At 48.6% G+C, this 27,416-nt stretch overlaps 2 protein-coding genes across 2 annotated transcripts; one reads left to right on the plus strand and one right to left on the minus strand.

Annotated features, from left to right (window-relative positions):
* Positions 1-6,319: 6,319 nt before the first annotated feature.
* Positions 6,320-12,624, minus strand: AHSA1 (activator of HSP90 ATPase activity 1). The gene is made up of 9 exons (XM_086462039.1): positions 12,505-12,624; positions 11,884-12,074; positions 11,607-11,689; positions 10,823-10,940; positions 9,134-9,222; positions 8,675-8,809; positions 7,781-7,882; positions 7,165-7,216; positions 6,320-6,729 (listed from the first exon to the last, which is right to left on the minus strand). The coding sequence occupies exons 1-9, from the start codon at positions 12,582-12,584 to the stop codon at positions 6,557-6,559; spliced, it is 1,023 nt and encodes a 340-aa protein (XP_086318165.1). The 5' UTR covers positions 12,585-12,624; the 3' UTR covers positions 6,320-6,556.
* Positions 12,625-13,084: 460 nt separating this feature from the next.
* VIPAS39 (VPS33B interacting protein, apical-basolateral polarity regulator, spe-39 homolog) lies at positions 13,085-26,916 on the plus strand. Its single transcript, XM_086463641.1, has 20 exons — positions 13,085-13,098; positions 13,219-13,311; positions 13,799-13,910; positions 15,193-15,336; positions 16,339-16,377; positions 16,719-16,783; positions 19,361-19,417; positions 20,335-20,427; positions 21,101-21,134; positions 21,561-21,663; positions 21,752-21,779; positions 21,965-22,038; positions 22,594-22,669; positions 22,967-23,101; positions 23,662-23,703; positions 24,101-24,190; positions 24,585-24,671; positions 25,217-25,306; positions 25,616-25,720; positions 25,992-26,916. Exons 2-20 carry the CDS (start codon positions 13,219-13,221, stop codon positions 26,010-26,012), a joined length of 1,488 nt encoding a protein of 495 aa, XP_086319767.1. The 5' UTR covers positions 13,085-13,098; the 3' UTR covers positions 26,013-26,916.
* The last annotated feature ends 500 nt before the right edge of the window (positions 26,917-27,416 follow it).

The raw sequence follows: 27,416 nt of genomic DNA on the forward strand, positions 1-27,416 counted from the left end.
CCTTCTATACTGAAACATACTAGATTCATTACAGCTTTATTAGACCTTCCCTTATATACTAATAAAAATATATAAAGCATTGCCTAAAGTCTTAAAAAAGCCAAAGAAAGGCGTTAGGTTGACTCGATATGAGTGGTACTCGATGTGAGTAGCTGTGATATAGGTGTGCTGGTCGTTACTTTTTACCTGATTAACTGGGTATTTACAGGTTACTGACTGCATTTTTCAGTATTTTTTAATGAATTGATGTTACAGACTGATCTAATTCCTTTGGCCCTCACCTCTCTCTCTTCCTTCCACCCTCTCTCCAGCCCCATTCTTCATGGAATTCTGAAAGATTGCCCCACTTCCCCAAGTAAGTCTTCTAGAATAAACTGTGTCAGGCCCTGTCATGCTGGAAACATCCAACTACTTTCACTTCGGCTTTTTTAAAAAAAATTTATTTAAGTTCTTCCTGTTTTGCCATTGAAGTAGGGTTGGGATGACATTTCAAAGCAGTTTTAATAGTTACTAAGGCTAGGGGCTTTCAGTCTCTTTGATTTGTGGCCTGATTTTCCTGTATAAGTTGCACATACACAAATGATCAAAACACAAGAGAAAGGGACAAGTAAGTCATAACACAGGTCCACCTAAACCAGCATCCAATCTCTGACAGCGGTCAACAGCAGGTGACTAGGAAGGAAGAGTAAAGAGGACAAGCACACACCGCTATTTCCCTAAAGCACTTTCCTTGTTGCCAGCAGCTGATGGCCAAGAGGCTTCTTGAGCCAGATGTGATGGTCATTCTGTTTAATAGTGCTTGGTTAGTTTATTCTTCCATGAGTTTTTCCACTCCTGTTATGAATCCATGTAAACTTCTAGTGGTATCGAATCACCATCTGCAAGAAATTCCACAGTAAATGTGTTCAGAGACCACTTTGGTTGGGACCCCATATTCTGTTGTTTGATGGTTGCTCCTTACTCATCTTCTCCATGTGCCTTATAAGCACGTAGCCAGTTAGCATCCACTTCGGACCTCTCATCACTGTGAAAAATGCACTGTTTACTTCTGTCTCTGTGTTCTGTTATTTTAACCTTTGTTTTCTTTAATTCACAAGACTTTCCCTCTTATCCTGTGTCAGTTCAGATTCTTGAAGAGCCTTTGGGCAGGAGTGTACTGGACCTTGCTTTTCTTCCTCATCTTGTTTAGCCCTCCCTCCCTCAAACAGCTGAAGGACTGCAAGTTGCGCCTGTCTCTCCTGGCACTTCCAAGTAAAGCAAAGGTCTGGAGTTTCTCATTAGCATCTGTATAGCTGCACCAGATGTCAGCTGTACCTGAAGGAGTGGGTCTCTTTGCTGAGAGCAGGTGTCTGTAGCGCAGGGACCTTTGCTAGCATGCAGAGACTTAAGGCTCAGATCGCCTTTGCCAAGTAAATGGCTGAAGGGTGTGAGGCATTACCACCGCTGTGCCTCGTTACAGTTAGCAGATCCTGACACGCTCTGTGCCTCAGGCTAAGCACTAGCTCACAGCCTGGCCTTTTAGCAGGAGCTTTCCTTCACCGGTGGGTTAGGACAATAGACTCAGCTGTGAACAGCAGCCAAGGCATGGCTACTTGGCTACACACCCTGTTCTGCTGCTGTGGGGATGGTGATTTCCAACCTGAGGGACAGGGAGCCAGCTGGGCCAGCACCAGCATAACTCAGGGCAGTCAGTTTTGCTGGAAGAGCCCTCAAACAGCCTCCGAGCAAAGCCCTGAGACCATGAGCCCCATGAATGTGGATTGTTGGCTGAGGCCAAAGCGTGTCTTATTAGAGTAGCAGCAGGATGCCCGAAGTAAACCCTGTTTGTGATGAAAGGAAGGCAATTAAAATTCCACTTGAGCTGCCTTCCTGTCCCACTTCCTAACCTTCCAGCAGCAGGTGATTAGTGGGGCCTGCCTTCTGCTGCCCCGGCTCAGCTGTGCCAGCGGAGCCCCACTGCAGGCGAGCACTGCTGCTGCGGCACAGCCAGCTGCCGGCACTGATGCCAGAGCATGGCCAGGACACCGTGATTCAGCTGTCAAGTTGTTTCTTTTAGAATGAGATCATTTTTTCAGTTTTCAAATAATTTTGGTCTCCTCTTACCAAAGCTCTTGCCTTGGCTGTGAACACACTTGCTAGCCCTGCTGTTTAAGTTTTCCCGAGTTTCTGTCCAGAAAACACAAAACCAACCATGCACGCTGCAGTGACATCAGTGTGCTTACATCATGTTACACTCCCACAGCCGACCAGATGTGTACAGTTGTTCATCTGTGCATAATCTGTCCATAATCTGGCAAAATACCTGCAGCCCCTTTCCCAGCCAAATGGTGCTTTAAGGATGACAACCCTGCAGAACATAGGGAAGCCCTACCACATCCACACGTGTCCAGTTGTCCTGGTTTGTCAGGGACAGAATCCTAGGCCAGCCACGCTAGGCAGGCCATTAGCAGTTTCAAGTCAGCCAGGGCAGCTGAGCTCAGTTACCTACAGGTGTAGCCCATCCCATAATGTCAGGGTCATTAGAAAGGGGGGAGGTTCGCTGAGGAGAGGGAGCTCCTCTGGGGTTTCTGCTGAGATTCCTCCTGCTTCTCCTCTGGCTTCTCCTGAGGACTACTCTCCTGTTGATTGTGATGATTGGATACTCCTTTGGCTGAGTAAATCTCTACATATCCCTGTTGGTATTGGTGGTGTTTCATTAAATCTGCTTCACTTCTACCCATGGGTCTGCTCTGCTTTTTCCCTGATTCTCCTCCCTGGCTGGTGAGGGGTTGTTGGGTGACAGAGTGACTGTTACAGTGTAGTCCCAGGTACAGGCTAAATGTAGACAGTCTATTTGGCACCCAGCATTTGTTTGGGACTTAACTTGAATAGCTCACCTAGGAGAGTTGTAAATCTTTCATTTAAGAGCCTCTAAGGGCTGAAGTTCCAGCAGATTTTGATGGAGTCAGTCACTGTGGTGGTGTTTGCACTTGGAATTTTTGGCTATTTGGTTATAGAGTTGCTTTTGCAGCTATGTGCAGCTTTACTGCTGCTTGTTATTGGGTTTCTGTGACTGATCACTTTTGGGCATATGGGTAGAGGTGCTGCTTTGCTAGGCTCCCTGGGGTTCTTCTTGCGGAACTGTGGGGAAGATATGAGAAGGTGGGATGGAAGATCTACCGCAATCCTACAGGCATGAGCTAAAGGTAAAATCACTACAAAAAGGTGCCCTGTCAGCATAAGTGCTGTGCCAGTTTCCAGAGAGCAGCTCTGCAGATAGTATAGATGGGCCTTGGATCTTGATTTTAAGACATGTGAGTAATGGTGATGAGAGTAGTTCACACAGGCTGCTCACATGCAAATGTTAATGATGGATTCTCTGCTCAAAAGTAGAGAGGCCCTACGTCCAGCCAGGGGGAGGACAGTGACAACTGTGTGTATTCCTGTGTGGGTTCCATGGCCTGGCTCATCAGAACTACAAAAACATAAGGCATTAGTTGATACTGGTGCACAATGCACCTTGATACCATCAAATTACAAAGGAATAGACTCCACTTACATCTCTGGAGTAACTGCAGGATCACAGGAATTGACGATAGTAGCGGCAGAGGTAAGTCTGACTGAATGTGACTGGAAAAGGCACCCTATTGTAACTGGCCCAGATGTCCCATGTATTCTGAGAGTAGGTTATCTCCAGAGAGGGTATTTCAAGGACCTGGGAGGGTACTGATGGGCATTTGGTGTAGCAGCAGTGGAGACAGAGGAAATTACACCACTGTCTACTTTGCCTGGTTTATCGGAGGACCCTTCTGTCATAGGTTGCTGAGGGTCAGGGAACAAAAGGTGTCCATTGCCACTGCAACAGTTCACCAGCAAAAATATTGTACCAATAGAGACTCCCTGATCCCTATCCACGGCCTGATCCATCAACTGGAGAACCAAGGGGTGATCAGCAAAGCATGACAGTCTTGTATGGCCAGTGCAGAAGTCCAATGGCAAGTGGAGACAGACAGTGGACTATTGTAGCCTGAACGAAGTACTGCCACTGTTGAGTGCTACCGTGCCAGACGTGTTAGAACTTCAGTATGAGCTGAAGTCAAAGGCAGTGAAGTGGTACACCACTATCGATATTGCTGATGCATTTTTCCCTATTCTTGTGGCAGTGGAGCACAGCCTGCAGTTCGCTTTCCCCTGGAAGGGTGTCCAGTACACCTGGAACCGATTGCCCCAGGGGTGGAAACACAGTGCCGTGCTTTGCTATGGACTGATACAGTCTGCACTGGAAAAGGGTGGAGCTCCTGAACACCTGCAATATATTGATGACAGCATTGTCTGGTGTAATTCAGCAGAAGAAGTTTTTGAGAAAGGGGAGAAAATAATTCATCTTCTTCTCAAAGCTGATTGTGTCATCAAAAGAGGCAAGGTCAAGAGATTTGCACAGGAAATCCAATTTTTGGGAGTTAAATGGCAAGATTGGCGTTGCCAGATCTCAATGGATGCGTTCAACAAAATAACAGCTATGCTTCCACCAAAGAACAAGGAGGAGACACAAGTGTTCAGTAACCGTTTTTCAGTATGATGTAGTGGTGATGGCTGGAGCTAGCCTTGCAACTTGTGAGCCTGAACCGCAATGTAATCCTTACCATCTTTCCTGCCCCGAGAGACTGCTGTGATAGATGGAATCCATGGTTCTGGACTGGACAAATTCAATGAACATTTTGGACAAATGAACAGAGGACTAGTAATTGTCTGGATATATGTATATGAAAAACTGGAAGAATGTTAGTGATGTGGGCATGATGTAAATGCTATGGGCTAAGGGGTGGAATGCTGTCCTGGTTTGTCTGCGACAGAATCCTAGGCCAGCCATACCATTAGCAGTTTTGAGTCAGCCAGGGCAGCTGACCTGAGTTAGCTACAGGTGTAGCCCATACCAGAATGTCATGGTCATTGGAAAGGGGGAAGGTTTGCTGAGGAGAGGGAGCTCCTGTGGGTTTCCTCCTGCTCTTCCTCTGGCTTCTCCTGAGGACTGCTCTCCTGTTGATTGTGACAACTGGATATTGCTTTGGCTGAGTAAATCTCTGTATATCTCCATTGGTATTGGTGGTGTTTCATTAAATCTGCTTCACTTCTACCCATGGGTCTGCTCTCCTTTCCCAGATTCCTCTCCCTTGCTGGTGAGGCATTGTTGGGTGACAGAGTGGCTGTTATAGTGTAGCCCTAGGTACAGGGTAAACATAGACACTGATCTTCAAACAACTTTGTGGTCATAGGTCAGCACAGGGGCAAGTGCATGATACAGGACTTGGTGGCATACAGCACTCCTGATGTCTGTGTACACTTCACCATGAATAGTCACTTTGGAATAGTGATCAGAAAAGGCTAGAAATGCTCTCCATAGTTTAAAAGGCAACTCAAACAATTACATTTGTGTTGTTTTTTTAAACAGGCACTAGGGTGTTTTTTCCTAGGGGATAGCTACATCATGCCATTCAGATTTAAAAAAAAAAAAAAAAATCCCCAAAAGAATAATTCTCACCCAGTAACATTACTTACTTCTAGCTTACCACAGGTGCTCGGCAGAAAACAAAGTATGCAGGAAAAGCTCATGCCTGACAGGGAAAACAGAGCACTGCAGTCATCCTTGAGATTGTACAGACTGACACTTCTGACCAGAACTAAGGTTTCCCTCCATCCTATAAACAAGCTCATTGCTTTAGAAGACATCTCTGGGAACTAACTGCATTAGCAGGAGAGAACAAGCAAGTGGGTTTCCCTTCCTCACCAGTCAAAGCAACAGCTGAAGTGGGGTCAGCCAAAAGTACGGCACCTTGTTTATTTTACAGGAATAAATCCCACCTCCCTTGAGTCTACAGTTTCCTTTGGCTTGAAGCTCTTTGGAGGTAGTTGACCCTGGGCCTCACAACCTGCTACAACCCTTTCGTAGGTGGGAGTTTTCCTAGCATTGTCTTGGACATCAGATGAGTAGATGATCATCATTATTGTAGAGCAGGCTAGTGTAAGTGTAAGGAAGGATTGTGTTGAAGAAGGGGATGTGCAAGGGAAGAGAGGAATAGCTTGAGCAGGATCTCTGATCCCTTCAGAAATGGGAAGGGTTTGAAACATTTACTAGCTGTAGATCAAAAGCAGAGAAAATGAGCAGCTGCTCAAACTAAAAGCTGCATCATACTCATGATCTCTGCTCCCCCAGAAGTGAGGAGTAAATCACACTGGGATCAGAACTCCTCATTGATCAGTGTTTTTCCAGACAGATCCCTCCCTCGGCTTATCGACAGGCCCTTTGAACTCAAGCCAATCTGAGCACACAAGTTCCACAGTGGTTTTTTTTAAGTTAGGTTTATTTAGCAATAGAAGTATGTACATGTAAGAGAATCCCCTGCAGCATGAGACATGCACAAAGCAGTGAGGGACTGAAAGTGGTGCTGCTCAATGGCCTTCCTCATCACCTGTCATCCCACTTTACTCAGCAGCAGGGCCAAGATTAGAAAAGGACAGGTGAGAAATTTATCAGTCCACGTGGCAGAGTCTTCAGGCAGAGCCTTCCCAGCAACCGGTATTAAAACAAGCGGGCACCATAGCCAAATGTCTGTTTAATGCCCTCGAAGTAGTAGCGCTGCCAGCCTTGCTTTGTTCTTTCCTCCTCACTGGCAGGAACGCCCTTGCCTTCCAAGCACACCTCCGTCTCACCACCTTTGTCAGTGAAGTTCAAGGTAATTGTTGCGAAGTGCCCTAGAGGAACCAAAGCAAACCTATCAGCAGAGTGTAGTACAGCATACGCTGCCCCGAGGAGCTGCTGTGCTCCTCCTCTCACACGGCACCACTTAAAAGACTCCTCAGGATCCTTCCCAGGGGATCTATTTATGACAGCTGCAGGCCTTCCACAGAAACAGAGGAAGGAGAGGGCTCCCTCTTCACGGGGTTTGAAGCAGTTGCAGCCACAGCTGAGCAAGCTGCTACTTCATCACTCCTAATCCCTGCTCTAAGCAGTGGCTGATGATTCTGACCTGATTGTGTGGGATATGAAGCTGGGATAAGGCTGGTGCAGCTCCCAGAACACTGAGTGCTCCCCAGTCATGAGCCAGAGTGCAGTACAGCAAATGGGGCTGGAATTCTTCAAATGCAGGCAAGGGCTGTATTACCATAGCCCATTTTTTGACTACTTACCAGCTGGCCAAGACTTAAATCTCCATTTCATAACAAGTTGCTTCTCAGGGACCTTTTTTTAAAAAAAAAAAAAAAAAAAAAAAGGAGAAATACTGAGTAGTAATTTTTTGCAAATCCTGCAGTCTAATAGAAAACAACCAGAACTGTGTTGATCTGAAGCCTTAAGAGACCCCTTGAGAAGCATACGCGCACGCACACACGGAGAGAAAAGTTTTTAAGGGTCATTTTCTTTCCACTCCTTTTGTAGGAAGGTAGGCCCTAGCACAGCCCCAAACACTGAGACAGAGTCCCTGTCCAGAAGACTTTAGTGGCAGGAGGGCTGAAGAGGAAAAGGGTCAGTTACTATATTTAACACCCCTCCAATCCTAATAAATAATAAAATCACACAAAGACAGGGCAGATGCATGACTGGAAGACAGACTTTCTCCCCAGACTGAAGTCCCACACTATAAGGTCATGCTATAAGGAACTTCAAGAGTCACAGTGATTACAGATAACTATTGGGCACCAGGTAGAACTCCACAATCAGTGAACCGAAGCATTGTTACAGAATTGATACCTCAAAAATAAAAAGGCTGTCCCTGAGCAAGGCACACCTGCACTAGTTAGTACTTACTAGGTCAACAAACTCTCCTGTGACACTGCCATCCAGCAACTGAAACTTGCCTCCTTTATCAGCCTCCAGGGCAGCTTGTGCATGGGTGAAAGCTTGGACCATCTGAAAGGAATTCAGCAGGAGACCTGTATTACTTGATGTTATCTGCTTGCGAAGTTGTTGCCTAATGCCTCCCACCCAGCTACAAAAGCTCTGGAAGAGGAGGTAAGTCAATAGTGCTAGGTGTTCATCAAGAAAAGACAAAAACCCTGCCCTGGCCAGAAAAGTGAGGTTATAGCCACTACAGCAGCATTCTACCTGCCAAGGGAAAAGAACCCCTGGCTTTCATATTCTATGCAGCATTCTGTGTTCTGTAAGCCACACTTAGATTTGCTCTGTTGATTCCTTAATGAAATCTAGTTCTAAGAAAAGGTTGTATTTTTTTCCCTTTCTTTTTTTTTTTTAAAAAAAAAAAAAAGGAACAAAAGACTAAGACCATGTTTAAATAATAATATAATGTTGCTCCTTCTTCTTAAACTACATAACAGGGTGCAGGAGGAGAGGGGAAGCTATTCCTGAAGTACGCTTTGATACCACCTAGCCTTAAAAGGAAAAAAAAACAAACCAAAACCAAAATGCACACAACTAAATCCCAAGAGATCTGACCACATGCAGTAAGGGTTACGCCTACAGATAGGTGCTGACAGCAGTCTGGTACTGGCTTCTGGCTGGCATTAATCTGCTCTGTCAACTGTGTGAAAAGATGCACGCGCGAGCTTTAAGCAACTGTTCTGCAAACCAGCTTTCTCATTCCCTTCTCATGGACTGTGAGTCTCCTACAGAATGCCTTAAAAAGCTTCATAGGAACAACCTTGCATGTGCAAAGAGCAGCTCTCAGAACCAGCCTGGCAGTACCTCCTGAGTAACGAATACTCGGTAGAGCTCCTCAGGAGATGTTAAGAAGGTGTCCTTCAAGCTGATCTTACACGTAGGGATCTTGACTCCTATGGATTTGGACTGCGATGTGGCAGTACTGCTGCTAGCGGCCGTCTAACAAAGCAAGCAAAACAGACACAAACATATTTTTTTCATTAAAAAAAACCTCAACAAGTGGTTCACATATCCAAGACGAAAAAACAAAGGCCTTCAGTAAAGATGTAATTAGGTACAACCATACTTGAGTGTAAAAAGCAGGTCCATCGCTATGTTTGAATTAAGTAATATCACTGCAAATGGAAACAGTCAGGCCCACACCACAGATTCCCAATTCCTGAATATATATTTAACCTATACACAGCATAGGTTGCTCCTGTAAGCCCCAAATTCTAGTACAGTGTACCTTTCTTCACAGACCCAAAAGCATGATTTATTTACCTTGCGGTCTTCTGCTTTAGGAGCCACCTGAGGTGTTGTTTCCATAGGTTCACCATTCACTGTGGGCAAAATCATGCCCTGGGTGAATTCTGGAAAGACAGGAATACGCCCATGAAACTAATAAAGGATCAAGTAAACCTTTTAACTGTTCTTTGAAATACCCAATTAAAAAGCGCTTCCTGGTTTCTCCCCTGCTCTTGCTACCATCCACAACTTGAAACAGTTTTTTAAAAAGTAAACAGTCCTCTTTTTACAAGCAATTAATTCTTCTTGCCCTCACTACTCTCCACTGAAGGCCAAATCAGAACCTGCCTACACTAACAATCAGGAACTTATCTCCTCTTCCTAGCCTAGACACACTATCTTCCACATGCTGCTCTCATCATACTAATGTTAGCCTTACACTTATGTAGCTTTTTTTTCCTCTCCCATATGAATAGCAATCACATCTCAAATACTTTGTCTAGACCAGCAAGATAAAACCAAAGCAAGCTTTTCCATTCCTTTTCAGACCAGCTTTCCATTTCTCGTATCATTGTAGTACAGAATAAAGTTACTTCGAACTCCATCTTTCCCATATCTTTTATGACGCCGGATGCCAGGACTACACACAGAAACCCAAGGGAGGTCTCACCAATGCCCTTTCCAGCAACAGTAGCACTTCCCTAACTTCACCAGAAGCTTCAGCATCATGTTTGCTTTTTCTCCAGCTCTATCACTTCTGCCTTTACCACTTATAAAACAGTTTGCTCCTTCTCCTTCCTCTTCATCTGGCAAAATTCCATTATATAGCAGAATTTGACGTATATGATCTGTATCCCACAATACTTACTTCCCACCTATTCTTACTTATTCCAGCCCACAAAGATCATACAGTTCTTCCTGAATAACATTTTCAACCTCCGCTGGATGACTGCATCTCCCACCCTAAAGAGTAAAACGCCTGAAAAAAAACCCAGATCCTGGAAAAACAGCAACGACTGGTAGTTTGTACTCAGCAAAATTTGAATAGCCAGCACATTTAGTGTAATATAGGTAAATGGATATAAAAAGCAACTGTAGTGTTCCTAGCCTGTACTACAGAGCCAAGCTGAACTCAATCAAAGCACACTGATTTAATTCCAACTGCTGGAATCAGATTTATCTTCTAAAAAAATTATTTTTGGTTCAATGCTGAGATAACTCATTCAATGATACCAAAAAAACCTGCAAAGCAATTTCTAGTTGTCAGTTATTCTCAAATCCAAATAACCCTAAATGTCTTTACTAGAGTGGGAAAAGAGAAAAAACCAACAAGATACCACCTTCCAAGGGAGTAAGCAAACTAAAGGCCAGATTGTGTCACTGGGGTAACAAACACATTTTACTGGCTTTATTTTCTCTATAGCTGAGCTTCAGCACGTGAAGGACAGCCTCAGTTTCAAAACATAAATCCAAAAATGCTGTCTACTATTAGGTTATGACCAAAATCAATCTTTCTGGGCTGTGCTACAGTGTCTAGACAAAGAAGTGCTTCTTGCCAAATTCTAACCATTTTCAAAAGAAACTGAAAAGTGACTGTTGTTGCCCTGACACCTTCGTGTTGAGGCAGGGTGAGGAACTTATATTCACTCCTCTCATTACCCCCAACCCTTCTTTAGAATTAGTCCATAGGGGTTCCCATAACACTTCTCCCTCTCAGTTACAAACCTGTTTTGAGAGTGCTGATGTAAGTTTTCATTGCATCTCTAATTTTTTTTGCACCCTCTTGCTTCATCAGGGTCTTCAAGTTAGTGTCAGGCTCATCTTTAGCAAGGCTGACAAGGATCTAAACAAGGACAACTGCTGATTAACAAAGTCATACTTGCACACTTCTTTTATTACTCAATTCAACATCACAGTTAGACTTTGGCTAAACTTTCACAAGCAGTTTTGTTAATCTTCCACTTCAACTCTCTCAGCCTACAGCAATGTATGCACGTACCTAAATACCTTCACGTGCTATAGAGCCCATATCTAGAAGCCAGGAATTAATTTTATAAAGACACAATGTGATGGAGAGGGACTCTTTATCAGGGAGTGATAGGATGAGGGGTAACAGTTTCAAACCTAGAGAGGACACATTTAGGTTAGATATAAAGAAGAAATTCTTCACTGTGAGGGTGGTGAGACACTGGAACAGGTTGCCCAGAGAAGCTGTGGCTGCCCCCTCCCTGGCAGTGTTGAAGACCAGGCTGGATGGGGCTTGGAGCAACCTGGTCTAATGGAAGGTGTCCCTGCCCATGGCAGGGGGGTTGGAACTAGATGATCTTTAAGGTCCCTTCCCACCCAAACCACTCTGTGATTCCATTAACCTAAGCAGTCTCCAAAACTAAAAAAGTTCTACATCAATGTTCTAAAAAATGTAACATGGGAGGAAGGAAATTTTAATGCTGTGAGGATTCCTGTTACAACAGCCATATAGCCAGCAGTATTACCCTTTAGCTGTACTTACCTCAACTTCTTCAATGTCATTTTCATCTGAGAGATTAGGGATCTCCACATAACCTTTGTATTTCACTCCTGTCTTTGAGGTGCCTGCAATTACAATTATGTTGTTCAGATCAATAATTCTTACACTGATTGTTGTAAAAGCAAACTTGTATTGTATCACAATACAATTCTGCATCACAAAACAATAATATAATTATTTCCCAAATCAGGTAAGTATCTTTTTCCTTAATCTTATACTTGAATCTGGCTTTGAAACAGAAGGGGAGAGCATCACTCACCAGTCCATGCCAGCTTGATAGCCCACTCATAGAAGAAGATAAGTTTCCCTTTGCGGTTGTTAATGGAGGCCTCTCCATCCAGTTTGCTCACTTCTGTCACCTCACATGCCCCTTCCTCACCCTCCACCCTGACAGGCAGGAGGAGAGTTTTCAGCCGCTCTGTGGACCAGTTGGAGGCATCCCGCTCCGTCCTGCGGGAAAACCGGGTGGTGTGAGAATCTGGGACAGGCCACACCACCAGCACACGCTGGGACTGTGTAGCCTTCCCCCAGTCCTTCCTTCCCTTCCTGCCCCGCTCCAACACATACACACACCGGGCCCTTCCCCAGGGCACCTCCCCGGGCATTCCCCGGGCACCCCCAACACACGGGCTCGGGCACTCACACACACACACACGGCGGCGGGGGGGCCTTCCTGGGGCATCGGCCCTGACACCCCCACCTCGGCACCAACACGCACGTCGGGGAGGGAGGGAAAAGCCCCCCCAACGGGACACCGGCCGGGCAGCCCCCCCCGCCCCGGGACACCGGCCGGGCAGCCCCCCCCGCCCCGGGGCAGCGGGCTTCCCGCGGGGCCTCCCCGGCGGGTCTCGGCGCCGGCCGGACGGGCCGCCCCGCTCACCAGTGCCAGTTGTTGACGTTGGTGGCGTCCGCCCGCTGCTCGACGATCCAGCGCGGGTCTCCCTCCCCCCACTTGGCCATCGGGACCGCCGCCTCCTCCTCCGCACCGGCCGCCCGTGGAAACTGCTAGAACCGCCGACCGCCGCGCCACCACCCGGCTTCCGCCACCGGCACGGTCCCTTCCGGCCCCCTTCCCCCGCCTCCCCCGCGGCCCGGCTCCTTGGTTCCGCCGCGCCGCCTCCAGCCGGCGCCCCCGCCCCGTCCCCGCCAGCCGCCAGCTCCCGGAGCCGCCCAGGGGCCGCTCCGGCCCCGGCTGCCCGCGACCCAGCGCTTAGCGGCCCGACGGACGGGGCGCCGCCGCGCGCGGCCCGCTGGGAGTTGTGGTCCGGCTCCGGCGGCCGGCGGCGCGCGGGGCACGCCGGTACTGTTGGTGCGCCGGCGGGGAAACGCCGGGCCGGGCTGCGGCGGGGGGAACTACCCGTGCCGGCGTGCCCTGCGCGGCAGCCGCCCTTCCTCCCCTCCCCTGCTGTGCCGTGCCGTGCCCTGCCCTGCCCTGCCCTGCCGGTGCCTGGCGCGGGAGAGGAGGCTTGGAGAGGTGAGCAGGACCGAGGGGTGGCGGGACCGGGACCGGGACCGGGACCGGGACCGGGGGGGCAGGGGCGGCGATCGCCGTCAGGCAGCCGCTCCCCTGATCAGCCGCGCGGTGCCGTTGCAGATGAGCAGGGCGAGGGCGGACGAGGAGGAGTACTGGCACAGCTCCAAGTTCCGCGCCTTCACCTTCGACGACGAGGATGACGAGCTCTCGCAGGTAGGGTCCGACCCCGCGTCTGCCGGGGCGCCGCCGCCCGGCGGGAGATCCGCCCCCCCGTCTCCGGACAGCCCCGTGGCCGTCTCGGCCCAGGCCTCGGCCCCGCGCTTCGCTGAGGGTCTGTGCTTCGCGGGTGGGGTGGGTGCTTGCCTCCTGCCCTGTGTGGAGGCCACCGAGGGCTCCCGTCTCGCCCCCCACGGCAGCCAGTCCGACATCTGGTTAGGACCGTGGTTCTTCGCCCGTGCGCCAAACCGAATCGCCTGCTGGTTGAGCTGCAAAGGTCGGTGGCCTTTGGATTCCCAGTGGTGAGGAAGGGCTGCTCTGTCTGTTGAACACCTACAGGTGTAAAAACCTCCTCCAGAAAAGGCAGTGGAAGCTGAAGAAGCTGTTTTCAGAGCTCTGAGGGAGGTTGTTTGGAGGTAATAGGAAATAAAGCTCACCCTGCAACGCTGGTGGCCTTTATACAAGCTCTTTCTTTTGTCCATAGCTAAAGGAATCCAAACGGGCAGTGAATAGCCTTCGGGATATCGTTGATGATGATGATGATGATGATGATGACGACCTTGAGAGGGTCAGCTGGAGTGGAGAACCAGTGGGAAGTAAGTGCAGAAGTACTGCAAGTTATCCTTGAGACAGAGGGAGTTTAAAATTACCGCTTAAGTCATGTCGTTTGGTTGAGGTCAGGAGTACTACTTGCTATCTAATCCTGCGTATCTAATCTAATTCCAGTCTCCTCAGGTCACGTTGTGAGCCTCTTGATTTACCTGTGTGGATTCGCTGAAACGAGAGCGAGCAGAAACCCAAACTACATAAAGGAGTGCAGACAAGTGGAGGGAATTCACTGTGGTTTTCCCAATATGTAGCCCAGCTTAGAGCAGATATTTTAGAGGTTGTTCCTTGATATTCTTGGCTGGCTGGCCTGCAGGATTCTAGGTGATAATTTCCTTCACACTGCTGCTTGAAATGGCACCATTTAAAGTTCCTTGTGGTTTGTCCCCACAGCATTTTAAGGAGATATTCTAAGGTTTAGTGTGTATTTATGGACCGACTCTTACGCTTGGAGTTCAAAAGGGAATTGTAAGCATTAAGAAAATGTGTTTCTAGTGATGATGGGAGCGAGCTATCTGCTGCGCTTTGGAGTCCATGACCCACAGAACATGTGGCACTTGCTAGCCAGTGCCAAACAGTGAAAATTTACATTTGGATCACCCAGAGGACCTTTGAAGAGTCTGTTCTTGTCCTGTGGTCTAGCTCCTCCCTCTGATTCAGGCCATGTCTATTCCCACCCAAGGTCTCTACCTATTGGCATTTTTGCTCTGTCACCCTGTCCTAAAATGTGTGTGTGTTGTACAGCTGCATGAAAGAAGGCAACACTGTCTCAAACAAGCAGGAGGGAGACGTATGCATTGTTAGCAGCAGCATATGCACATTGACAGCTGTTTCACCTGTGTGGGGAGGAAAGCTGTCTTAGTTTTCCAGTGTTCAGGAAGGTATACTCTTACGCTTCTGTGATTTGAAGTGAGCCAGGGATTCTCTGTCTTGCTCTGTGCCTTTAGAGTAAGGATTATGCCTTGCCCCGTGGAACAACATATAAATTGGGTGGTCTATGCATTTTTGTTATATAAGCCATAACCCAGTGTACAACATCGCTGAAATCAACCATTTCTGGACGACAATGTGCAACTGTTTAACAAGCAGTATTACATGAGATTGGGATTTTGTGCACTGCATCTACCTAGTGCTGAGGGTCAAAGCTGTCGGGATGTACTAGTGCAGAACTGACCAGTACACACTTGGTAATGTTCCTGCCATGCCATAAGATCATTCTTTACAGACTGGTTTTCTCTTTCTCTGTTATAAATGACCTCTGTCTGCAAATAGGTATCTCCTGGTCAATCAAAGAGACAGCCTCCAGCAGCACTAGCTCACTGGAGGGCCGAGACTCCAGCCTACCGAAGGGCTCTTCCTCCTATGCTGCTTTTCCCAAACAAGTTTCCTCCTACTCCCTAAGCAGCCTATTCAAAGGTGAGGTTCCTCATATACAATATGGACAAATGGGTTTTCCCTCAAGAGTGTCAAGGGGTAACTGTGTTATCTTGTGTGAATCGTTTTCTCTTAAGTGTATTGCAAAACAGGGAGGCTCTGATCTCTCCTCGGTGTGGGAGTGTATCTCTCACTGGTCAAAAATCAGAGACTGTCTTGTGCAGAAGATTGCATGCTCTTGTGGTGTGGGAGAGGGCGTTGGAGATTATGGCTTCTTAAAAGCCAGGTTCTGCAGAACGGCAAGGTAGAGCACAGCACTGTACAGCAATCCATTTGCATGGGGGAAAAGAGCAGGCTACAAAGGGACTGGCTGGACCCATGTGGCCCTCATTCAATCTTCAGTACTGTAGAAGAAGGGTTGATTATCCTTTATTTGGAGCTCAGCTGGCTGCTGTTGGTGTTATACTTGGTTCAGCAAACACATGGCAGCAGCAGTAGTAGCATAGCTGGTTATAGGGCAACTGTGCAGCAGGCCACGGGGACACTTGCACAGCTTGCAAGAGTTCAGCTCTGTTGTCTCACAGCCAGACAACAAACCAGCTTTTAGTTTGTCTTTCTTTGTCTGGGGTGTTTTTTTATTCTCAACTTTGATAACACAGTGATAAGGAAAGGCATCTAAACTACAGCCCCAGGGAATGAAGCTGTCCATGTTGCCACGGCCTAAGGAGTAGCGTGTGCTGGAGCCTCTGCTCTGCAGGTAGACAGTGAATTCAGGCTCTCTAACCCCTCCTGGCCTCAGCAACAAGAGGGCAGATAGGGCTGGGGTGCGATACGGTTGGTGATGCCACAGACAACTTCAAACCCTTAGACTGCAAGCAGCTGAGCCCCAGCTATGCTGGTGTAGTGTGAATCACTGTACAGAGTGGCTTGTTCTACAGTGGCATAGCTGCAGCACGCTGGCGTGCAGTCTAGGCTTGTGTTCCCTCTGCCAGAGATGTTCCTGGTGAAGAGACAGTCTCTCATGAGTGTTTGTTTTGATTTCAGGACGAAACAAACTTCCAAGTTTCCAGTCCCTTTCAGATGGTAAGTTTTGAATCCTTGCCTCGTTTTGGGAGGGGTACAGATTTACGTAAACCAAAGCATGTCCAAAAAAAGGGAAGTGTCGTCTTCCTTATCTTGTAGAAAGGGAAACTGAATCATGGATTGTCTGGAAGTCATTCAGCAAAGAAGCGAAAGAGTTGGCATGATGGTTTGGGTAATCTGCTTAGGTACAACTGGCGACTGTTTGGTTTAGAGCAACTTTGTGTTGCAATTTGGTGCTTGGGTTTGTGTCTTCTACCACAAAAACTAAGGAAAGGGCAGTTTTGGAAGCAGGTGTGAATCAGGATTTTGATGTGTTACTCAGCTTTGCCTTTCCCTCTTAGCCCTCTCTGACACAGGAGTTAAAAACTACGCCCCGGAGCTGCGCAGACCAAAAGCTGAGTACAAGGTGAGCAGCCTGTGTTTGTAGTGTGCTGAGATCAGAATACTGCCAGGAGAACTTCCTACTCTATTGGTTTCATGGGAAGTGATTAATCGCTATCTCAGACAGCAGAGGGCAATGCTGGGAATAGGACAGGGAGCTGCAAAATGCAGCCTCACAGTAATTTAGATGTTCTCTGCTTTTGCTCGGAAGTAGGGAGCTTTGCTGGGGGTCTTAGTTACTCCTTCTCTTAATGAATGGCCCAGCAGTCTTTGTGAAAAGAAATTCTAAATAGTGCTTTGCCTGTAAGCTGCTTTCATGCTGGGTCAGATGAATTGGCATCACGTGTGCTTTTTAATTTTTTTAAATCTGTTTCTAAATTTCTTGTTCAAGAATCACTGGAACAGCACAGAGGTGGAGCTCCAGTTGGCAGGAATGCTCTTCTTCCAGATAGGCAGTGTTAGGTGTTGCAGAATCTAGTGGATTTTGGGACTGGCTGGATTCCTCCTACTCGGTGTGAGATTGTGGTTCCATGTCCCCAGGTCCAGCCAGTAACAGGACTGAGCACATATTCCCAACAGACATGCACAATACTAACACAGCTACCCACACGGATTAACGCAGGCAGAAACCAATGCCTTTACCAACAGACACATAAACACAGAACACTCAAGCCTGATTCTGAGCCTCCTTTCTGTCTGACCAGGTTGAATTCCACTGTGGAACATACACACGCTCTGTGGGTCTCTCCAGTAGCTGGTCTCAGACATCCAGTTTGTTTTGTAGCTGAATGCCAGCCCCCAGTCTCCTCTAGTTGCTGGCACCTGGACCCTTGAGCCCTTAGGGTTCATGGCACCATTCCAGTTGCTGGTACTCAGACTGCTTATTCTACTCACTGCCTGGTTGAGCTTGAAGCTCAGTAGCATTCGTACGAGCACTAGGAATAGAGAGCCCACCCACACAGAAGGTGGTTAAATATAGAATTTAATGAGAATATAAGACAGACTGCATTGCAGGGCTCAGTCAGACAGGCACGCTAACTAGCCACTTGTTTAAACTTGGATGGCACCCTATGGCCCCTTTTCCCTCCATTTTCCTAGGCTTGTTCCTGTCCAATGCATTTTGATCCCTCCCTTTTCCTGCTTTTTGTCTTTGCCATAAAATTCTGTCACAAGCCTCACACATTTACACAACCCTCTTAAAACATTCCAGGATTCAATTTCCTCCACATCTCATACTAAGTGCTGTGCCTCTTTAGAGTTGCATAGTGTTTGGGGAAAGTTTCTTTGGTTTCCTTATCTCCGAGGGTTTTACACAGCGGTTAATGGCTTAATATGTCTCATTTGATGCTGGCAAGGAGTGGCCAAGTCAGTGTGCTCAGATTGCACTGATTAGGTTACTGGGTTTTCTTCACCTGTCCTTGGCCATCTGATCCTCACCAGGTTGGTGTGCTTATGTTTATTAGCCATTAATCGCATAACCTAACAGGCAGCACTTCCTGAAAGCACAGCAGGAGAAATAAGTGTGCCCTATTGTGTTCTGTTCTGTGCCTGCAGAGGCAGTGAAGCAGGAAGGAAAAGGGTTGTACAGCCCCTTAAAAACAGGCAGAAGTTTTGTAAGTGGGGTGGAACAAAGAAGGGAAAGTTAGTGGCAGCTTTGAACCGGTTTCCTGACAGTGACAGGCTGAGGAGCTGCCTCTGACCAGAGGTGCTGGAGGAAACCCTGGTGCTTAGAACATTTGACACTCAGCTATATATTGACTTGAGAGATTCGTGTGCAGCGGACACCTAAAAGGACTGGGTCAGCCCTTTTTTTCCTTTAGATTTGGGCTTTCAATGAATTTAAAATTCAGAGCTTTCCGTTTCTCTGGCTCTTCTGAGGCAAAAGGCTGAATTCCAACTGTTGGCTTGAGTGCCTCACAAAGGTTTAGATGCCTTTTTGGAGTCTGAGTCCAGGAGTAGCTCAGGCCACTTTTGTCCAGTGCTTCCAGATCGTAGTGGCTGCAGGGGAAGAATGTTGGTCATTGCAGCAGCAGTAGCGTGTTACCTTAAGATGGTTTCGCTAAAGGCTTCAGTGCTTTTGTCACACTGTGCTAGTCCCGTGCAACTCTCCAGGCACTTGCCTGAGGCTGTTGTCCCTGTGTTCTCCACACTGCTGTGGAAGGCTCACCAGCAGAAGTTCACCTGAATTGTAACAAGAAATTGACTCCTTCCCCCTCAGTTTTGTGTTTGTCAGTTTTGCATGTATTTGTCCTTCTGAAAGCCACATTGGAGCTTTAATTTGCAAGGAGGGCAACCTGTTGAAATGCACTTCTTATAAAGGGTATGATGACAGACCTTACTGAGGCAATAGAAAGACTCTGTTAACATCTGAGCCTCTAGCTTCCCTCCCCACCAGCATGCAGAGTCTGAGGGCCCAGCATCTGCACCTGAACGCTGTAGGGACATGCCCTACTAACAACCTCCCTCGAGCAGCTGAGTGATAAGTCTGAGAAGCTACACATGGGCCATCACTCTGACCCAGCACAAGTGGAAAGCAGCTTGGGGACTGCTGGTGTGATCTGGCCTCTTGAGGCTCAAGAGCTCTTTGTTTTTCTTGTGGCAGGATTACAGCAGTGATTGGAGCCCCAAAGATACAGTCAGGCGAATGCAGAGGGGAAAGGTAAGGACTTTCCACTCCCACCCGCTTGCAAGAGATGGAGGGTGGGTGGTCCTAAACTGCTTTACTCTTCCCTATGCTCCTGCTACTCCGGGAGCAGGGAGGGGATCTGTGTTGCTTGCAGTATCTAGCAGGGACAGTGCTCTACCTGTCTGCTGCTTTGCCAGGTGTCAGTGCTGGGATCACGCTAGCTCAGGAGCAGCAGGAGACCTTCAGGGTTTTGTTACACTTTTTACTTGAGTCACGCCCTCAGCTAGGCTCTGACAGGAGGTACCTGTGCTGCTGTGTCCCTCTCTACCCTTTCTGCTCCCTGGGACTGGGTTTATGTAAGAAATCCAAGACCGTGGGGCTTAGTTGGTGGCAAAGGGAGGGAGGAAGACAGAGGCAATCTTGGTTATGCTTGGTTCCAGAAGTGGAGCTGGAATCTTAGTCTCAGCTGCCTCAGTGAGTACACAAGGAGCTTCTGGTTTTACTCTGCATGTCTCCTCAAAGGCAGAGGTGAACTAAAGGCTGAGAGGTCACAATTGTGGGGTAAGAAGAAGGGAGGAAGACAACTCTACTCTTCTGGTCTCCTCTGTGGAAGGGGCCCTACAGAGTTCCCTCCTCCTGTCAGGGCTGGTGATTGGTGGTGGGCAGGGAAGTTTTGCCTTGTTACAAGGGTGTTTGTGCTGAATGTACAATGTCTGCTGGCCTGGCCTGGGCAGTAATGAGGCCTAGCTCTGCAGACCCTGTGGACAGATTCCCAGGGATCCTGCGGCACGTGGTTTCAGCTAAATGAGTAGTTCTCTGTTGGTTGGGAGAGCAATTATTTATGTTGCTGAAGGGCTTATGGGGGAAGAATAGGTAGTACCTTGGAGGTTGGTTCAGCCTGGGGATTGTGTGACGTCCCATATGCCTACTTATACCTCTTCTGTCTCCAGGTCTGCTCTCTAGAGAGATTTCGCTCTCTGCAGGACAAGCTGGTGCTCTTGGATGAAGCTGTAGCAGGGCATGATGGGAATGTCATTACAACTGTGAGTGTGGCTGGGGCCATGTAGGGCTGGGACTTCCTGGGTGACCCCACAGAGGGTGCTTGTGTGAATGCAGTCAGTTGGCCACCTAATCTTGCAAGATGGGGGTTGTTCTTTACTTAAAACCAGGACTGAAAAGTGTCAGAGCTTAAGACTGGGAAGTTTCATATCCCTGCTGGCATTCCTGCCACTTAGCAGAATTCATGTCAGGTTAATATCAAGGAATCTCATCCTTCAGCCTTACAGATCTTTGTTGCAGCTTCTTGAAGGCTGAAGTTTAATCTGCTCATTGTGGCACAGAAGATTTGAGGGGCCTCTCCAGTTTATCTGGCTGCCAAAGCATCAGGCATCAAATGGGACTGTGTCAGAGCTTCCCTCATCCAGGTCTTTTAAGCCCTTGGATCTTTCATGGAAAGTTTTTTCTTCATAAATCTTAGTCTCACTTATCTAAGCTCCAGACTAGGAGCTTAGGCAGTCATCTAGGCAGCTGTGGCCCTGGCTGACTGCTTGTCCTGTGTCTAATGGCTAGCAGAATTCAGTTCAGTGCTGTAAGAGCTGTGTCTTCAGTGGCCCTTTGCAAAAGCTTCCCCAGGCCTTGACCAGTTTTCTGTCTGTCTGTCTGAACTCTGGTGAAGACTGATCTGGTCAGCTGAGAGCTGCCTGTCTGTGCACACAGGTCCTGATATTCCTGAAGCGGACGCTAAGGAGAGGTAGGTGGGTTTCCGTAGTGTGTTTCGATTAAGGGCAGCGGGGCTGGTTGTTTCACTGGCTGCAAGTCACAAAGAGAATTTCTGGGCTATTGCTGCTTTACTGAGCATGAAATATTTTTGCAGCAAGTGTAACATGGGAGGGGGGATGGTGATGCCCACGAAGGCCCCCGAGCAGTAGTAGGTGGTAGTCGTGATGGGGTGAATAAAAAAGAATCTATAAGGGTAGCACACTGCTGTGAATTCAGCTGTCAGCCTAGTGAATGGGCTCTTCTCCTGTACTCTAGCCTCCAAGACTGTGCTTTGAGATGTGTTAACGTTGTTGAATACTGCCAATGGCTTGCAACTCCATGCATTGTGCTCAGCCCCCCTCTGGCTTGGTAGTGCTAACTTAATTTACCCACCTGTAAATATCTCTCTTTCCTGTAGAGATCTTTTTTCGGGAGCTGGAGGTGCGGCAGGTGGCCTTGTGTCACCTGATCCATTTCCTCAAAGAGATGGGTGAGCAGAAGTTGCTTCTGGATCTGCTCAGGTGAGGCTCTTGCCCAGCCTTGTGGCAGGGCTGAGCACGCTGCTAGGAACCTGCCTCCAAGTTAATGCTTGCTCGTTCCCTTTTGCAGGTTCCTAGACAGGACTGAGGAAGTTGCTGTGAGTATTCCCAGGAGCAGCCACTCCCTTTCCTCGGTGAAGAGGGAGTGTAGTGGGCAGAGGGAGGCTGGCTGCAGGGTGTCTGGTAGTCAGGCAAGAGCTTTGCATCCCGATTTTGCCCTCTGGAGTCCTGTATCTCCCAAATCCTTGAGAACGGACTGTGCTTCTTTTCCCTCTCCCTCCAGCTGTCCCAGTACCGGGAGCATTTGAACATCCAGGATGTAGAAAAAAGGAGGGAATTTCTGAAAGGCTGCATTGGGTAAGAAAAAAATGCAAGAGCATGGGAGGGATGTGAGCGCTTCACAGAAGGCAGTAGTAAAGAAAATTAGACCTCTGTCCCAGTGCCGCAGCTTATGTAGAGTCAGAGGTGATGTTGGTTTTGCCTCAGTGGGAGTGGGGTGTTGTGGACACAATGTAGACCAGAGAGGAAGAATTTGAGGTGATTGCTAGTCCAGCAGCTTTTGCTGCCTACTTGGGGGCAAAGATGCTTCAGGGACCTTCTGATCATTGACCCTTCAGGTTGTGAAGGATGAAAGTTTGGGTGCCTGAGCACTTGAGGAAATTGGTAGCATCGCCTTTAGGTTGTTCTGTGAGAGATGCCATGTAATTTTTCCTTCTCTGGAGCCTGTCTAGGAGAGAGACAGTTGGAGCGAGCTGCAGGGCAGGAGCTTGACTACCTACTAGCCACTCAGGCTGGGGAGAATGGGAGGTGTTCCCCACATCTCTCTCTGTGGGGTGCATGTTTGGTAGAGAAGAGCATCCTTCTAATTGTAAAGAGCTGCTGACAGTGTCTTCTTCCTCCACGTCTGACCAGGCTGCCATTTTCAGCTGAGGATACCTCCCACATCCAAGACCATTATACCCTGTTGGAGCGACAGATCATCATTGAGGTATGACACTTTCCTTGCTGGTCAGGAGATGACCGGGACTAGCTGCAAGATCTCTGTCTGGCGTTAACTTATACCACATTGGATCTAACCGGCCTGCCCTGGCTAGTGTAGTTTAATTGCTGTCCAAGCTGCTGTGCCAGGCACATGTGTGAAATACCAGACCCGAGACTTCACGGCATGCTGAGGCTGTGCTTGTGCATTGCTGTCACAACACTCTCCCCAGATCTCTACCCCGCATCTAGGTCAGGTAGTTGCCCTGGCTCACGTTCACCCTTTTGTATCTTCCTGTTTCCGCAGGCCAATGATCGGCACTTGGAGACAGCTGGGCAGTCAGAGATATTTCGGAAATATCCTCGTAAGGCTTCAATACTCAACATGCCACTAGTGACCACCCTCTTCTATTCCTGTTTCTACCACTACACAGAGGCTGAGGTGAGGAGGATGTGGGAGAAGAGAAGGGTTACATCTCATCTCTGTAGCCCCCAATAATGTGGAGCAGTTTAAGCCAGGACGTGTTAAGGAAAGAAGGGGAGGGAGGTCGTATTTCATCCCTCAGAGAAACCCAGAGGAACCTAGCTCCCCTTTTCCATCTGAAACCAGTGTGGAGTTTTCTTTTGTGCTCTAAGATGGGATATTCAACCTGGGACAGCCTGTCAGGGAGTTGCCTCCTAGAAACAACTGTCTTTTACTTCTGGCTCTGAGGAGACAGAATGGGCCCTTAATCCCATGAGGCTGAGGTGTGTGATACTGTTCTCGGAAGTGCTGGAGGTGCACCAGTTGACTAAGTAGGGGAAACCAAACCAGAAGGCTAATGGGGTGGGATAGTTGCTCTCTTCTGCCAGCTCTTTCCTCCTGTGGCACTGACATGAGCAAAAAGCAGCAAAAACTTGGGGAGGTTCACCTTGTGCTAGGCGAATGCCTTACAACAGGTATCTGAACCTCTCCTGTGGCCTGCCCTGCTGAGTTTGCACTGACTTGTCTGCTCTCTCTAGGGAACATTCAGCAGCCCGACCAACCTGAAGAAAACTTTTAAGGTATGTAAGTCTCCTGCTGTTGTGGCAGCTCTAGCTGAAAATGCGGGCAGCCAAACTCTATTTAGTGAGGGGGCTGGGTAGGAAGAGTTTGAGGGGCTCGGCACTGAGATAGGGAGGGGCCATGGCATCTTCCTTGAGCAGGGCCATTCTGGAAGCTCAGAAAGGCGAGTGGGAGCCACATGGAGGCTTTCACTGGGGTGCACCCTGGCTGCAGCAGCACTTGCAAATCCTCACCTCCTGCTCTCTGCAGTGCTGGCCCTGGCCTCAGGCAGCATCTCACCTTGCCAGGCTGCTGGTGTGGGTCCTGACAGGGCTGGGGGCAGACGCCGTTCCTGTCCAGCCCACATAGGCCTTCTGAGCTGTGCTAGTGCTCTGACTGCAGCTTTCTGCCTTGCAGATTCCTGATAAGCAGTATGTGCTCACTGCCCTGGCTGCCCGTGCCAAGCTGCGAGCCTGGGATGATGTGGATGCCCTCTTCACTACCAAGGTGAGTGTGGAAAGCCTTGCTGGGGAGTCAGTTCCAAGTGCTGATATCTGCTACTGATAGCTGTCTTGTTCTGGAGTTACTGGACAGACTGGTTTTATTTCAGCAGAGCCCAGCACCACTGCTTCAGCGTGTTGTAATCCGTTCCTCCTCTCTCTGCCTAAGACCTCTGCTGGGCCTGGCTTGGCTGCAGCAACCAGGTCAGAGAAAGGGGCTCCCCTCGTGCTCTGTTACCAAAGGGTTTGCAGCCAACCTGCGCCCAGCCACTGCATGAAGGGCTCTGCCAGTGCTGCCTGTGGTGGCTGGTGGCGTACGTTGCTGGCACTGGGGAAAAACATTTTTCTGTGGCTGGAGGAACTGCCCTTTAGGATTGATGTAGGGTTTGCTCTTATTTCAGAACTGGCTGGGCTACACCAAGAAGAAGGCACCTATTGGCTTCCACCGGGTGGTGGAGATCTTGCAGAAGAACAGTGCTCCTGTGCAGGTGAGCAAGGAACTGCTGCTTATGTCCTTCTGCTCTGCGTTGGCATTTGGGGTGTGAATGATTCCCCAAGTGAGCTGCTTCCTAGCTGGGAGTGGGAGAACAGCTTGCCAAGCTGCTGGCTTTGCCAGGTGCGCACAATACTCAGATGAGCGACCCATGCATCAGCAGGAAGTGTAGGTGGTAGTGAGGGCTGGGCCCTAGGTCTGACTGCAGGAGGCACAGCAGGCTTAGGGTTGTCTGGGAGCTCTCTTCCCACAGTGCATTGCCACCTTTGTTTGCTACATTAACTTTTCTTATGCTTAATTTGGCTGGCAATGGTTAAGCCAATCCATAGGAATGAGGTAGCCTAGGACTCTGAGCTTTGTGAGCAAAGCTTTACTGCCTCCGGGGTCCTGAGCAGTCTTGTCCTGGTCAGTTGTTGCCTTAGGAAGGAAGAGGTCAAGTCTCTGTGACCAGCGACATTGAAAGGTTTTGTGACTGGGGTGAGAGAACGAGGCAGGAGGTACCTGCAGAAGGGAGCTGAGACACTCTTCCTTCCCTTGCAGGTGCTGCAGGAGTACGTGCGCCTGGTGGAGGATGTGGAGACACGGTTGAACCTCGCCACCAAATACAAGTGCCATGATGTTGTTATTGAGGTAGGTCTGTGCTGTGTGCGTGAGGAAATGGGACAAGAGCTTGCTTTTTCTCCATGGCTTTCTCGTGCTCTGCCATGTGCCACTGCCATCATGTGCCTGGTAGGGTTTGTTTATCCTTGTGGCCTAGGAGCAGTGATATGGTTCCCAGTGGAAGCCAAGTGAGCCAGGAGAGTGGCTCTTAGCGTGTGTGCTGTGGACTTGTGCTGTGGTGGGAAGTTGAGGGGGGATCGAATAGTTGCCCTGCTCACGTATCTAACTATGGAAGTGTCCTCTTCACTCAGCTGGATGCTGGTTTTGCTGTTTATCTAGACTTACAGGGACCTAAAGGATCGCATCCAGCTGATAGCATATAAATGCAAGGTGGAGCGAGGCTCTGCAGAAGAAGGGAAGATAAACAGCATTCTCAACAACATGGTAAGAAACACCTGCTTTTTCTTCCAGAGACTCATCAGAAACAGCTATAGATTAGCTATAAAGGCATGGCTGTCCTACATTCTTTTTATCCCTGCTGGGAAGCTAATCTTATGTTTGGGGTTGCATTCAGTGTAGGAATGAAGGGTGAAACTGATAGAAATAGCACCCTCTGGCCATAGCTGTCCTTGTCAGGGATTTCGACTCACTAATTTGGCCCCAGAGGGATCTATGTTCAGCACTGATGTTACTCATCTCTTATTCTCCCTTGTAGCAAATCCGATGGAAGAACTGAGCACCTGTAAAGAAGCCTGCTTGGCCGTTGCCTTGCCAGTGAAAGAGGAAACTGCAAAACCCAGTCCAGTGCCAACAGAGCGACTCTGTTACTACTCATTGCATGATCAACGTTTGTCAGTGACAGTGGGTGCCCGTGGCTTGTGGGACAGCGGCGTTCAGGCTGGTTGAAGGCAGCTGCTCCGATGTAGCCAGCGAAACCATGGTACTGATCTACCGGGGTTGATTCTTTTTGGAATCTGATTCTCTTTGACTTGGCTGTAAGCCAGGCATTGCTTTTGTTTACGGAGGGAAGTTGCTGGGCACAGCAAGATTACATTTGCTCTGGGTGCTGCCTGGGCTTATTCTCACAAGAGGAACAGGTCAGTCACACTCGTGGGTCTCTCCACCAGACAGTGCTGACCAGTCCCTGTAACACTCAAGCTGGCTTGGGCATCACCAGTCATGGCTGCAGCTGGAGTAAAGCCTGCTGGACTGTGTTCTCCCTGCATCAGAGTGCATTTGGGGAAAGGACCAGCTGCACCTTAAAGCTCTTTTTTTGTTTGTTTTTGGTTTTGTTGGTTTGTTCTGGCTCACCCTAGGAAAAGAGGTGTTGTATGAACTCCTGCAGAGAGCTGGGACAGGAGCCTCTGCCGCTATCCTTGTGCTGGCACTCTGCAGCTCTTGGAAGATCCCTTTATCTGGGAAGAACAGGAACCTAGTGTGGAGCTGGTCAGAGCCCTGCTGGGTTGGATGGAGAGGAAGGAGGGACCCCTCTCAGTTGGCACAAGCAGCTCTTTTCTCTGAGAGTGTTATGCCAGGAAGGATTGAATTGCACTTTCTAAGAAACACAACTCCTCAGGCAACTGTTGGCTTCATCCTTCCAGACCTCACTTCAATTCCTTAAATAAAGCTGTCTCTTTCTCCTTGGGCTGTTTATTTCCTTCCCACACTGAGCACTTTGTCACTCTGTGTGCTAATCCTGAGCAATTTATCACACCTCCCACAAACTGAGTGTGCAGGGTGTTTTCTCATGTCCTGAAAAGCACAGTGCATGTCACCATGGGGTGGCTTTGCTTGCTGCAGTAACTTATTTCACACCTTCAGTGCCATCAGCACAGACAAATTAATTTTATTGTTGGAGAGTTTGCTGCTGCAGGGGTGGTCGCACAAAGGTGAAGGTTATATGGAGCGATGTACCAGTCTGAGGGCAGGTTTGGGTTCCACCCTCCCTGCTGCACTGTGCATTCAATTTTTTTCTGTTGGTGTTTGTTCTTTTTTTCTCACAGAATCGTTTAGGTTGGAAGTGACTTCTTGATCATCTAGTCCAACCCTGCTCAAGCAGGGTCACCTGAAACAGGCAGACCAGGACTCTGTCTATTTGGGTTTCTCTGTATCTCTGCAGCTGGAGATGACTCAGCTTCTC

This window comes from Leptosomus discolor, chromosome 3 (genome assembly GCF_034619465.1).
Source record: "Leptosomus discolor isolate bLepDis1 chromosome 3, bLepDis1.hap2, whole genome shotgun sequence".
Taxonomy (NCBI): domain Eukaryota; kingdom Metazoa; phylum Chordata; class Aves; order Leptosomiformes; family Leptosomidae; genus Leptosomus; species Leptosomus discolor.

Excerpts from the sequence above, each read along its gene's own strand:
- AHSA1 (XM_086462039.1), bottom strand. The coding sequence starts at position 12,584 with ATGGCCAAGTGGGGGGAGGGAGACCCGCGCTGGATCGTCGAGCAGCGG. Across the intron at positions 12,075-12,504 it reads AACGTCAACAACTGGCACTG|GACGGAGCGGGATGCCTCCA; the intron begins GTGAGCGGGGCG and ends GTTTTCCCGCAG. Across the intron at positions 8,810-9,133 it reads CTAAAGCAGAAGACCGCAAG|ACGGCCGCTAGCAGCAGTAC; the intron begins GTAAATAAATCA and ends TTGCTTTGTTAG.
- VIPAS39 (XM_086463641.1), top strand. The coding sequence starts at position 13,219 with ATGAGCAGGGCGAGGGCGGACGAGGAGGAGTACTGGCACAGCTCCAAG. Across the intron at positions 16,784-19,360 it reads GACCAAAAGCTGAGTACAAG|GATTACAGCAGTGATTGGAG; the intron begins GTGAGCAGCCTG and ends TTCTTGTGGCAG. Across the intron at positions 23,704-24,100 it reads ACCTGAAGAAAACTTTTAAG|ATTCCTGATAAGCAGTATGT; the intron begins GTATGTAAGTCT and ends TCTGCCTTGCAG.